Source organism: Myxine glutinosa, chromosome 4 (assembly GCF_964187855.1).
Source record: "Myxine glutinosa chromosome 4, kmMyxGlut1.1, whole genome shotgun sequence".
Classification (NCBI taxonomy): Eukaryota; Metazoa; Chordata; class Myxini; order Myxiniformes; family Myxinidae; genus Myxine; species Myxine glutinosa.
Window position 1 is genome coordinate 8,381,981 of NC_136264.1, and position 14,627 is coordinate 8,396,607.

General features: G+C 44.6%; 1 protein-coding gene across 2 annotated transcripts in view; it reads left to right on the top strand.

Moving 5' to 3' along the window:
* LOC137412462 (cysteine-rich with EGF-like domain protein 2-A) overlaps nucleotides 1-14,627 on the top strand; it is an 88,291-nt gene that overhangs the window by 45,431 nt on the left and 28,233 nt on the right. For both annotated transcript variants that reach the window (XM_078775420.1, XM_078775419.1), the window contains exon 7: nucleotides 11,105-11,188. In XM_078775420.1, the coding sequence (XP_078631546.1) occupies nucleotides 11,105-11,188 (84 nt within the window). The remainder of the gene's footprint in view (nucleotides 1-11,104; nucleotides 11,189-14,627) is intronic.

The window sequence follows — 14,627 nt, forward strand, 5'->3', positions numbered from 1 at the left end:
TGATGGAGTCGCCATGGTGAAATGGATACAAGCATGGTCCATAAGACCAATGGGCGGAAGTGATCTGATGCGAGAAATGTTAGGGAATCGTCAGTTAAAATGAGGTCGAGATATGACGACTCTGCTCATACGCGAAATCTCTTTGGAAAGAGAACATGTTGGAGACGGAGATGGTTCTCACGAAACGAGAGCGGCAGAAAGTCAAATGAAATCGGGGAAGAACATCAACCAGCTGACCAATTGAAGTCCCCAAAAGGATGTGGTGGTCAGGAATTTTGAGGACAGCATTTAGGAGTACAACACACAACATGCATTTTAAAGGCCATTTTCTCTGCTAGAGCGGGGGTTAACCTTGCGGTCCCAATGACGATCTTCTCCATTTTGCCCTATTTTCTGCATCTCTCCTTGTTAACCCCCTTGCCCGCATTTCTTCTTCCACCATCTTTAGCCAAGTCTTTCTCGGTCTTCCCCGTCCTCTGCTTCCTTCTACATTCATTTCCATCACTCTTCTCAACCAGTCACTTTCATCCTTCCTCAACACATGACCAAACCATCTCAACCTGTTCCTCTTCACAGCATCAATCACAGGCTCTATTCCCATCATCTTTCGCAATTCATCATTTGTCTTCCTCTCTCTCAACGATACTCCGCACATCCATCGAACCATTCGCATTTCCACCCTTTCCAACCTTCGTTGCTGCTCTACGTTCATTACCCATGTCTCACTCCCATAAATCATAACACTTCTCACACGTGCAGCATACACCTTTCCCTTCAGCTTCAACGACACTCCCCTCATCATCAGCACGCCACTCAGTTCCCGAAACTTCGTCCATGCACATCTCACTCTAGCAACCGTTGCCGAGTCTGATCCACCTTCTCCATTCAGCATGTCTCCGAGGTAGCAAAATGTTTTCACACCTTCCAGCTTCACGCCATCTCCAAGATCCAACTCAACATTTCCTCCATCTGCAGCTTCCTCTGTGCACACCTTACATTTGAATGTAGCTGCCACACTGGTGAATGACCCTCTCAGACCACTACATTTTTGATGAACCCACTCAGCGCACATTGTACATTGAATGGGGTTCACTCCGACATCCTTCCTACACACAGCACATGGCCATTTCCCAGTTCTTTCCACCTCACCACATGCTTTACCACTTGCCATCACCTTCGTCTTTCCGATATTCACCTTCAGACCTTTTGTCTCCATACATTCCTTCCACTTCATCTTTGCCTTCAGTCCATCCATACTTTCCGCAATCAACACCAGATCATCTGCATACAACAACTCCCACGGTAAACCCTCCTTTACGTTCTGAGCCAGCACCTCCATCACAGCTACAAATAGTAGTGGATTTAGTACCGACCCCTGATGCACTCCCACATTCACCTCAAACTCACCACTGTTCCCGTCCTTCGTCCTTACAGCTGTGCACGCTCTTTTGTACATTGCCATCACCACTCTGATCAACCATTCCTCCACTCCTAACTTCCTCAATGCCCATGTCACTACTTTGTGTGGAACCCTATCGAATGCTTTCTCCAGATCAACAAACCCAAGAAACAACTTCTTCCTCTTCTCCATGTACTTCTCCTGCAACTGCCTCACAATGAAAAGCGTGTGTCGTTCCTCTTCCTGGCATAAATCCAAACTGCATTTCGTCGATCTTCACTTTCTTCCTTATCCTTCTCTCCAACACCCTTTCCAATACCTTCATTCCATGCTCCAATAACTTTATCGCTCGGTACGAGCCACACTCCAGAGGGTCACCTTTCCCCTTGTATAGAGGGACGAGGGTACTCAGTTCCCCATCCACTGGAATGCGGCCTTCTTTCACCACCAGATTACAGATCTCTGTCATTCTCTTCACACCCCAACTTCCTGCTGACTTCAACATATCTCCCACAACTCCCGTCGGCCCTCCCGCTTTTCTACTCTTCATTGCTTTTATCGCTTCTGCCATTTTTTAATTTATTTATTGCTTTTATCGCTTCCTCAACTTCCTTCTCAGTTATCTTCTCTGCCGGTCCTAAAACTGGGTTACTCTCTATGTTGCCATCCCATTCATTCTCTGTATTCAACAGCATTTCCATATATCTTTTCCATCTTCCTTTAATTCCATCTGGGTCCACAACGATTTGTCCCACTTCATCCTTCAAGCAACTCACCCCAATCACATCACACCTCTCTTTCGCTATCTGCTTTGCAATCCTGAATACCGCTCTCTGACCCTCTTCCGAATCCAAGCGTTCTCCGAACATTTTCCTACATGCCTCCTGCACCTTTGCTACCTCTTTCTTTGCAGCCTTCTTGGCTGCCTTATAACTTTCATGCTCTGCTGTTTCTGCTCCCGTACCCTTCGCCTTCTGCCACTCCTTGAACTTCTTCCTCTTCTCGTCAATCCTCTTTCCAACTTCATCATCCCACCACCATGTTTCCGAGTGCCTCGGTGGTCCTTTTGTCCATCCACCGACCTCACCAACGGCTCCCAACAGACTAGCTTTCATTGACATCCAACCACTTTCAAGCTCAACCACATCATCCTCTAACCTACTCAGCCTCTTTTTAGGAGTGTTATAAGCAAATAATTAGCAGAGTTTGTAAAACTGTTTTGGGGTGGTATATCCAGGTAATATGAAGGGGGTCACGTATTCTAATTGTACATGTGATAGAGTCAAAGAGTGAAGGTTTGAATTGACAAGGAAGGAGAACTGAATTTTGCTGGGACTTTATGTACAGAAGGATGCTGCCACCGATTCGACCGTCATGACTAACGACTCCAAATGTATGGTACTCCAGGATACCTAACTCGGCATCTCGAATGCTTGAATGACCCCATGTTTCCGTGATCGCAAGGACACCTGCTGACGTGTCGGTGGCAACTCCTCGAACCTCGTTAATTTTATTGTGGAGCCTTTTATAGCATGGGTCGTTTTCCAGTTCAAGTTTCACATTCTCCAACACAATATTCTCTTTCTCCACTGCAAACTTTTCCTTTTCGACTATAATCCTTTCCTTCTTCAGCAATTTTTCCCTCGGTGCTTGGAGGACACAGCACTGAAGGGCCCACAAATCATTCCGTGACACCTTTATTTCACCACTTTGGCCTGGATGAGGCTGAAAAAGCAAATCGAAGTTTTATTTAACTACCTCGTATAGGTACTTCCTTTTATTATGAATGCTCTATGAAATTGGGCACAAGTCAATAATCTTTTTATCACAGTTCCTGGCTGTGAGAAGCTCGGATAATTTAACTAACCCCTACGTAAGAGCTGTCCTGTGTTAAAGTTCTCATCTGATGGATGCGACGGATAAGTCTATGGTTGTTCAAATGCTTGATAAGGCTAGGATAGCTATCCGCCGGGTAAGGTTTGGATAGCTATTTGCCAAATAAAGGCTGGATAAGGATAGGATAACTACCCGCTGGAAAAGGCCTGGATAAGGTTAGGATAGCTATCCACTGGATAATCGCTGGATAAGGTTACGATAGTTATCTTCCTGATGAGGGTAGGATAACTATCCTCGGGATAAGGGCTGGATAAGGCGTGGTTAAAGTTTTGATTGGCATATGGTATCCCACAATGCATTGCACTGTCTCGTCCGCTTGCAAAACAGTCATGACGGGTAAAGTCAGTCATACTAGAAAGAGGAAGGCAAATTTTACTGCAAATTACAGGTATATTGTGTCGGGTGGCAGAAGATAATATAAAGCTCATTAGGAGTAACTTTTCCAACACCCAAACGAATGATGTGAATCGGAAGGTGTGGTTGACGATCACAGCTGCCATCAACAGTGTCGGAGATGACTATCGCTCAGCGTTTGTGGAATTTCCTTTCAATGTTCGCCAGACAGATGTCAACCAAAACTGGATCGTCTGCCATTTTGAATTGGACAACGTACGTATGTGTCACGAGCCATGGATAAGGCGTTATCCGGGCCAGAGGCGACTGGATAAAGTTTTCTGGAAAACTTACTAATTTATCCAACAGATACAATTATCCAGGCTTTGAGCAACAGAACCTATCCAGTGGATAAATTGTATCCATCAGATAGGTGATTTATCCACAGGATAGTGCTTATCTGGGTTTCCAGCAAACCGGGCACAGCTGTCTGAGGGTGAACATCCCATTTCATCGTCCGCCTTCCCTTTCTAAATCCCTGCTGCTCTTCTCCAATCTCCATCTCCATACTCTTACTTATCCTCCCGTCCAGAATACTCTCTAGCACCCTCTTTCCATGACGTAGCAGCGTAATGCTCTTTTACTTTCCTGGAACTGGAACGTGAACATCGCACTTCTCCTTCTATATCGGAACAATTAAACCTGTCCTCCAATCCTCCGGAAGTTAACCCATACATACATGCATGCAACAGGCTATTCGTCCAAATGACTCCGACTTCTCCCATGACAAATATCATCTCTGTCCACACCTCACCAATGCCTGGTGCTCTTCCCTTCTTCATCCTCTTCAATGCTGTCTGCACCACCTCCTCCGTGATCTTCACCAGCTCCACTTTCCCCTCCACATAACTCGGTAGCTCCAGCTCGCCACCTCACCCTGCCCATTTTAACAGATCCCCAAAATATCCTTCCCACACCTTCAACACTATCCCCTCTCTTCACTAGTCTCCTGCCACCATCCTTAATCGAAGTTGCCGGAGGCATTATGTTTTCAGGTTGGCCGTCTGTCCGTCTGGCCGTCTGTCTGTCTGTCTGTCTGTCTGTCTCTCTGTCCGTGATAGGTTTTCGTTTCCGTGATAACTTGAGAACGGCTGAAGGGATCTTAGTCAAACTTGGTATAGTTATATACAGTCAAGTGAAAAAGTAAGTACACCCCATGTAAAGTTTTGACTTTTTCAACATATTTCAACATACAGCTATTTGATCTTCATTTCAACAATATTGATAGATAAAGGTGATATAATATAACAAATATCATGAAACATTTACATTTTGTAGTCCATTGTATAATTTAAATAAACATAAATGACAAATTTCGCATGTGGAAAAAGTAAGTACACCCCTACATTTATCACTACTTCAAATACCTAAAATTTGAATCAGGTGCACCAGCTCAGGTGCAAATGATTAGAACATCGTTAGAGAGGATCTTGGAGGAACCTGTCTTATTTAAACCTCGGACATTTCGTTTGGTTTGCTCTTTGTTGTTGAAGTGTGCGGCGTCACCCTGCCTAGATCAAAAGAGCTCTCTGAGGCCTTCAGAAAGAAGGTTATGGATGCCTACGTGTCTGGGAAGGGATTTAAAAAGATCTCCAACAATTTGAAATCAATCATTCGACTGTCCGGAAGATCATCTACAAGTGGAGAAGATTCCAAACAACTGCTAACTTGTTCAGGCCAGGCCGCCCCAGCAAGTTCAGCCCGAGAGCAGACCGCAAGATGCTGAAAGAAGTCTCTAAGAACCCCCAGAATGTCATCACGGGACCTACAGGTAGCTCTTTCCACTGTTGATGTCAAAGTGCACGAGTCTACCATTAGAAAGAGGCTGCACAAATTTGATCTACATGGGAGGTGTGCCAGGAGGAAACCTTTGCTGTCAAGAAAGAACATCAGGGCAAGACTAAAGTTTGCCAATGAACACCCAGGCAAAGACCAGCACTTCTGGAACAATGTGCTCTGGACAGATGAGTCAAAGGTAGAGCTATTTGGTCACAGTACCAGAAGACATGTTTGGCGAAAACCAAAGACAGCATTTGACCACAAGAACCTGATACCAACTGTAAAGCATGGTGGTGGAAATATTATGGTTTGGGGCAGCTTTGCTGCACCAGGGCCTGGGCGGCTCACCATCATAGAATCCACTATTAATTCTTCATTGTACCAGAGGGTGCTTGAGGATAATGTGAGGCCATCTGTCGGAAAGTTGAAGCTCAACCGAAGGTGGACCTTGCAACATGACAATGACCCTAAACATACCAGTAAATCCACCAAGGAATGGCTGAAAAGAAAGAAATGGAGGGTTCTGGAATGGCCAAGTCAAAGCCCGGATCTAAATCCCATCGAGATGTTGTGGGGGGATTTGAAATGAGCTGTGCATGCAAGAAACCCCTCAAATATCGCACAGCTGAAAGAATTCTGTATGGAGGAGTGGGCAAAAATTTCTCCCAGTCGATGTCAGAGACTGGTAGACAGTTATAAGAAACGCCTACTTGAGGTTGTTTCTGCCAAAGGGGGCAATACCACCTATTAGAGCCAAGGGTGTACTTACTTTTCCACAGAAGGAAATGGCATCTTTGTTAATTTTTTGTTGAATTAATTATTGCAAAGTCAATTTTTCATTGTTTTTTGTTCAATTAGATCACCTTTATCTATAGATACTGTTTAAATGAAGATCAAATATTGATATGTCGACATATGTTAAAAAGATTTTAAAAAACATTTCATGGGGTGTACTTACTTTTTCCACATGCGAAATTTGCATTTATGTTTATTTAAATTATACAATGGTGTCGTTCCGGCTTCCGGTTCCTCGGGCGAGTGAAGCGTACTTCGAGCTCTCCACGGCATCGAAGTTTAAGTGTTTTCCCATTCTTGTCTTTGTCAAATTTCCACTGGTTATTTTGCTGTGTACGTGTTATTGTGTGTTTCTGGTTGGTATTGGTTTGTAATTCGTACAAACTTGTGTGTAGTTAATCGTTTTCTGGGTCGTACCTCGTGCGCGGCCTGGTAACTTGGGGCTTCCCTCCCCCCGTCGGTGTTTTGTCGATTTGGGTTCTTTCCTTCACTGTGTTGCTTGTTTCTTTTATTTTATTTTCTCCCCCTCACCTCACCTCCCTAGACAAAGAATTCTATATTGATGCTTTCTCTCCTCCCGGACACGTTGCTTGTTCGCTCTCCTCCTCGTCTCGACTTGTGCCCCGCCCCCTGTATCTCTTTTTTCTTCCGCCTCTGCTCCTTCTTTCTCAAATCCACGTTCTCGCTTGGAGACTTTTCCCAGATTGTTTTTCATGGTTTTCATGCTTCTGTTTGGATATTGTTGGAATATGTTTAAACCGCAGCCGTGATGCTGACGCCCCCCCCAGAATTTCCATTTTCCATGTTTTAAACATTTCCCAGTGTGTACCCTGGTCAGAATAGGTACACCGTATCCCTGCGTGTCGTAAGAGACGACTAAGAGGGTTGGCGTCAGGAAGGGCATCCGGCCATAAAAAACATTGCCTCTAAAAGAGAACCATGACAATTACAACTACATATGGGCAGGGTGCAGCCAGAAGTGGAGATCGGTTTCTGAGGTTTGGGACATGGAATGTAGGGACAATGACAGGGAGATCAGGAGAAGTGGTGGAAGTATTGGTCAGAAGAAGAGTGGACATATGTTGTGTGCAAGAGACGAGATGGAAGGGAAGTGGTGTGAGAATGGTGAAGGGTAGGCAGGGACAGAAATACAAGTTTGTGTGGCAAGGGTGCCCGGAGGGCGTGAATGGTGTTGGTGTCCTGTTTTCTGAGGAGTTTGTAGACAGTGTGGTGAGTGTGACTAGAGTGAGTGATAGGTTGATGATGGTGAAAATGATGATTGGAAAGCTCTTGGTGAACGTCATCTCGGGATATGCTCCGCAGGTTGGTCGAAGCAATGAAGAGAAGGACAAGTTCTGGTGTGCGATAGAGAAGCTGATGGAAAACGTGAAAGATGAGGAAGTTGTTGTGGTGGGAGGAGACCTGAATGGACATGTGGGAAGGAGTATGAAGGACCAATATAGTTTTGAGGGAGTTCATGGGGGTTATGGATATGGTGTGAGAAATGGAGAAGGTGAAAGGATTTTGGAGTTTGCTGATGGAGCTGATTATGTTGATTTGTAATACTCAGTTCCAGAAAGAGGATAATAAGCTTGTTACGTACACGTCAGGTGGGTCGACGACAACCGTTGACTACCTGATGGTGCGTAGGCGAGATAGGGGGCACCTCCGGGACACAAAAGTGATCCCGGGGGAGGAGGCTGTTTCACAGCACCACTTGGTTGTCTGCAACATAAGGGTGAAAGGTGCGAGGAGAGCGCGGCGGGTGAAGTACCAACCAAGAATGAAGGTGTGGAGGTTGAAAGAGGTGACAGTAAGGGAGGCATTAAAAGAGAGGCTGAGTAGGGTAGAGGATGATGTGGTTGAGCTTGAAAGTGGTTGGATGTCAATGAAAGCTAGTCTGTTGGGAGCTGTTGGTGAGGTATGTGGATGGACAAAAGGACCACCGAGGCACTCGGAAACATGGTGGTGGGATGATGAAGTTGGAAAGAGGATTGACGAGAAGAGGAAGAAGTTCAAGGAGTGGCAGAAGGCGAAGGGTACGGGAACAGAAACAGCAGAGCATGAAAGTTATAAGGCAGCCAGGAAGGCTGCAAAGAAAGAGGTAGCAAAGGCGCAGGAGGCATGTAGTAAAATGTTCGGAGAATGCTTGGATTCGGAAGAGGGTCAGAAAGCAGTATTCAGGATTGCAAAGCACATAGTGAAAGAGAGGTGTGATGTGATGGGGGTGAGTTGCTTGAAGGATGAAGTGGGACAAATCGTTGTCGACCCAGATGGAATTAAAGGAAGATGGAAAAGATATATGGAAATGCTGTTGAATCCAGAGAATGAATGGGATGGCAACATAGAGAGTAACCCAGGTTTAGGACCGGCAGAGAAGATAACTGAGAAGGAAGTTTGAGGAAGCGATAAAAGCAATGAAGAGTGGAAAAGCGGGAGGGCCGACGGGAGTTGTGGGAGATATGTTGAAGGCAGCAGGAAGTTGGGGTGTTAAGAGAATGACAGAGATCTGTAATCTGGTGGTGAAAGAAGGCCGCATTCCAGTGGATTGGGAACTGAGTACCCTCATCCCTCTATACAAGGGGAAAGGTGACCCTCTGGAGTGTGGCTCGTACCGACCGATAAAGTTATTGGAACATGGAATGAAGGTATTGGAAAGGGTGTTGGAGAGGAGGATAAGGAAGAAAGTGAAGATCGACGAAATGCAGTTTGGATTTATGCCAGGAAGAGGAACGACAGATGCGCTTTTCATTGTGAGGCAGTTGCAGGAGAAGTACATGGAGAAGAGGAAGAAGTTGTTTTTTGGGTTTGTTGATCTGGAGAAAGCATTCGATAGGGTTCCACGCAAAGTATTGACATGGGCATTGAGGAAGTTAGGAGTGGAGGAATGGCAATGTGGAGGTGATTGATGTGGAGGTTGATCAGAGTAGTGATGGCAATGTACAAAAGAGCGCGCACAGCTGTAAGGACGAAGGACGGGAACAGTGGTGAGTTTGAGGTGAAGGTGGGAGTGCATCAGGGGTCGGTACTAAGTCCACTACTATTTGTAGCTGTGATGGAGGTGCTGGCTCAGAACGTAAAGGAGGGTTTACCGTGGGAGTTGTTGTATGCAGATGATCTGGTGTTGATTGCGGAAAGTATGGATGGACTGAAGGAAAAGCTGAACAAGTGGAAGGAATGTATGGCGACAAAAGGTCTGAAGGTGAATATCGGAAAGACGAAGGTGATGGCGAGTGGTAAAGCATGTGGTGAGGTGGAAAGAACTGGGAAGTGGCCGTGTGCTGTGTGCAGGAAGGGTGTCGGAGTGAACTCCATTCAGTGTACAATGTGTGCTGTGTGGGTTCATCAAAAATGTAGTGATCTGAGAGGGTCATTTACCAGTGTGGCAGCTACATTCAATTGTAAGGTGTGCGCAGAGGGAGCTGCAGATGGAGGAAATGTTGAGTTGGATCTTGGAGACGGCGTGAAGCTGGAAGGTGTGAAAACATTTTGCTACCTCGGAGACATGCTGAATGGAGAAGGTGGATCAGACTCGGCAATGGTTGCTCGAGTGAGATGTGCATAGAAGAAGTTTCGGGAACTGAGTGGCGTGCTGATGAGGAGGGGAATGTCGCTGAAGCTGAAGGGAAAGGTGTATGCTGCATGTGTGAGAAGTGTTATGATTTATGGGAGCGAGACATGGGTAATGAACGTAGAGCAGCAACGAAGGCTGGAAAGGGTGGAAATGCGAATGGTTCGGTGGATGTGCAGAGTATCGTTTAGAGAGAGGAAGACAAATGATGAATTGCGAAAGATGATGGGAATATTGCCTGTGATTGATGCTGTGAAGAGGAACAGGTTGAGATGGTTTGGTCATGTGTTGAGGAAGGATGAAAGTGACTGGTTGAGAAGAGTGATGGAAATGAATGTAGAAGGAAGTAGAGGATGGGGAATACCGAGAAAGACTTGGCTAAAGATGGTGGAAGAAGAAATGCGGGCAAGGGGGTTAACAAGGAGAGATGCAGAAAATAGGGCAAAATGGAGAAGATTGTCATGGGGACCGCAAGGCTAACCCCCGCTCTAGCATGGAAAATGGCCTTTAAAATGCACGTTGTTGTGTTGTTGTATACAATGGACGACAAAATGTAAATGTTTCATGACATTTGTTATATTATATCACCTTTATCTATCAATATTGTTGAAATGAAGATCAAATAGCTGTATGTTGAAATATGTTGAAAAAGTCAAAACTTTACATGGGGTGTACTTACTTTTTCACGTGACTGTATGGTGCAAAGATGAACTAATTGGATTTTGGCATCAAGAGGTCAGAGGTCATGTCAGGTTAATGTGATAACTTGAGAACAGCTGAATGGATTTAATTGAAACTTGGTACAAGTATGTATAATGTCATAATGTGGGTGGGCATATCAGTCGACGTCATGACGTCGAAGAGTGTCATTCTAGTTTTTTATCGCTTCCGTGTTTCTTTATTTGTACAGGCTGTTCTTTATGTATTTGTCCACCCAAGCCATAACATTTGTACCAATTGAGCTTTTGTCATAAAATCTTCAACAAACCTTTTATTATGAGGGTATAGAGAACACAAATTGCTAATTAAATAAATAATTTTGTCGTTTTTGTCAAATTTAGTTTGAGGAAAAAGCTAATTTGGATGGGCTTTGCATTTTGAGTTGCTTTTTTTAATGGATATCGCCCTAGACAAGGCATACAGCCACTCTAGGTAAGGGGCTGCTTTCCAGCTTTAATTGTATTTGAACATTTTACACCATGCACTCCATCCTTGCTTGGGTGTTATGAAATATGTTGTACATGTGATGTGCGTATGTTCTGACCCCGCAGATGTCGATGAGTGTGTGGATGAGGTGAGAAAATGTAAGGTGACTCAGTTTTGCAGCAATACTGTGGGCTCCTACACCTGCTCAGGTACTTTGTGTAATGTGTTTTTATTTATGTCAGCTTAACATGCTTTCTCCCCCTTCAACCACCAATTGCTTATGATTATACACGTTCGAGAAAGATGGAAAAATAAAAACGTTCCTTTTTGTCCAGGTTTGGTGTAAATACTTTGAGGGTACTTGCTCGATTCTATATATGGCATTTTGTTCATTATGTCTGAAAAATTTGCTTGATCTGGTCAGTTGATCAGTTGATCAGTTCAGAATCAACTTGATCAGTTGGTGCAAAGCCAATGAAATAAACGTTCAACACAATTTTCTATTTTAAACTTCAACCAACCATATATTGAGGCGAATCACCTCATTCGTCAACGGATCTGTCAACGGTTTGCTTTATGATCGAGTGTATGTTTGGGAGGTTTGCCATCCGGGAGAAGGAAATCCATCCTTGAAAATAAATTATTGGACAGAAATTGAGGGAAATATCCAACAAACAACATATCAATTTTGACCAGGTTGCGTGACTGCGTATTTGTTTTTACAAGTGAGGAACCCGTGCTATGCACGGGTGGGAGGCCAGAAGCAAACAGACAATGCAGAAACGGCAAATGCTAAAGCATGAAACCAATAAATTCCACATTCCTGCAGCACCTTCAGTCGCACGTCAGACATGGACAGCAAGTTCGTGAAGGACTTCCATGAAACAGGTACGTATGTTCCATTCTCAGTCAATGGCGATCCGCGAATTTCACGCTTGGAACGTAAAACCATCACGGCATTCCGTCATTCACTTGAACTCGATATCTCTTTTTTCATTCCAAACAGCATAACTCCAATCATAAATTAAATAACATTAATATAAAAAATAAACTTTTCACAGCATTCGTGACATAATCAAATATTTAAATCCTGATGTGAAGTTCCGTACGGTTGGGTGAACACAATTACGAATTCAAAATCGTAATTGTATTCACTCAATTCCAGTCATCCATTGATACTTTAACAAAACGATTAACACGATTAACGTTTAACGATTTAACATTATGATTGAATGACGGTTGTATTGGGATATTATCAAACCCGCGCATTGTGTAATCTGTCCACTTCCGGATTCACTACAGGTTCGTAATTCTCATCAAAATCTAAATACAGACTTGGCATTTAATATGGAATATTTTTTTTGTGGGGGTGAATTTACTTTTCAAGATGACTTGGAACCAAAAGTTCATTGGAATTATGTTGAAATTATTCTAGATTTTGTTAATTTGACCTTTAAAAGAAACAAAAACCACAGTTGACATTTCGAAGCAAATAAATTGATCCTTGAAAGTGATGTAAATTGATATCGAACTCAATTCATGGACAGTACTGTGTTAAACTTCTGTACGTTTTCCAGAAGTATCTCTTTATTTTGCACATTAGCCAAAAAATTTTTTTAACAAAAGTGAAATTACGACTGGGATTACGGACAGTAAAATTACAGTTCAGTACTTCGTGTAACCCCCACGAGCATTCAGGAGAGCACGTACACGTTGAGGCATGCTGTTCACGAGATTTGCCAAGGTTTGGACAGGAATCGCTTGCCATGCAGTGACAATAGCCTGCTGCAATTCACGCACAGAGGCAGGCTGCTGGTCCAAGTTGTCGATTTGACGCGTTAATTCTGCCCACAAGTTCTCTATCGGATTCATATCCGGGGACATGGCAGGCCACTCCATATGCTCTACACCACGGTCAGCAAGAAAGTGCTGGATCATGCGAGCACGATGAGGCCGTGCATTGTCATCTTGGAAGACAAAGTTTCCTCGAAAGGCTGCACGAACAAATGGAAGCAATGTTTCTTCCAGAATGGCCCTGTGCTTGAACTGGTTCAGGTTTCCATTCAGAACAACCAGGTCAGTTTTGCCCACTGCATGAAAATCAGCCCAAACGGTCACCCCACCACCTCCAGCTTGGACTCTTTGCACTATACAATCTTCGTTGTAGGCTTCATGCACTTGTCTGCGCACTCGGACGCGGCCATATTGACGATAGACCAGAAATGTAGACTTGTCACTGAAGATCACGTGATTCCAGTGTCCTGGCTGCCATTGACGGTGCTCTCTGGCCCACTGAAATTGACGCTGGCGGTGTTGTCTGGTGAGACGTGGCTTTCTCAGGGGACGCCTGGCACGATAGCCTGCTTGAACCAGTCGTTGGTTGACTAGCCTTCTGGATACAGGCACATTTGTCAGTTGCTGCCACTCAGCCCTAAGCCGATTAGCTGACTTGGTATGGCCATTGCGGACTAACCGGTGCAGCTGGCGATCATCCCTCCTTGTGGTTCTGCGGGGACGTCCTGACCTCGGTATTGGAGGAGGGACACCCCACTGAGCATTTCGTTTCAGGATCTTTGACACCTGACCTTGAGTGATGCCATACTGCTGAGCAATAGCACGCTGTTTCATGCCGGAATTTCGTAAAGCCACCACTAAATGAGAAACAGCATTGTCGAGTTGACGAACCATCTCCAGGGGAAGCGGCAATAACTTTTGTAGACGTGCAGCAGTTGTTTTCCACTAATACAGAACGCAACAACCCTTATATACCCGATTGTGAAGCCAATCGTCAAATGTACCTGCCCGTACATTTTGTCACGCCACCTGTGATATAATCCTGTTATTGACTTCTTGCTGCGACAGACAATCGGTGACATGGTTCTTTTAACAAAGAAATCACCGAAGCGTAAAAGAAACTCACCAGATTGATATACCGAGTTCAGAAAGTAAACCCAAGTCAAGAAAAAAAAAAATATTCCATATTAAATGCCAAGTCTGTAGTATTTTTAGAATTTCAATAAAACCCACATCACTGTTCATATCGGTAAATATTATTCCATCGTGTTTGGAAAAACTAGAAAATTGGAGAAATTGGAAAATTGGAAAAACAATACAGTCTATTTTACTCCAGGGGGTCCCAGGATTACCTACCCAAAATTTTGTTGCGATCGTTTCAGCCATTTTTGCGGTACCTGGGAACGGACAGACAGACAAATGGACATTTGGTGAATTATAGTAAGATGGTGCTGTGCAGACGACTGAACAGTGCTCTTGCAGGACTCCGAGCGTCCGCATAGTTGAGACTGCCACACACTACACGACTGTCAATGATACCATTGTCAGAAAGGAAAATGCCGATTAAGGAGAAATGCAGGCAGAGGAAAAGAAAGATGAAAGCTCAGAGCCCTGCTGCTTTGGCACTCGTGCTGGTACATCACCGACATCATGCCAGGAGAAATTGGTGGCGGTGGGTGGAGAGAAGGCCGCCTCGGGGAGCGTTCAACAACTTGCTGGTGGAATTTGCTGTACAGTTTTTTTGATACTAGCAGGAGTACGTGGTGGGGGGGGGGGGGGGGGGGTTAGGAGGCAGGAGAGGAAGTGGGTGAGGAAGGGAGTAGGAGGAGGAATGTGAGGGGAGAGGGAGGGGAA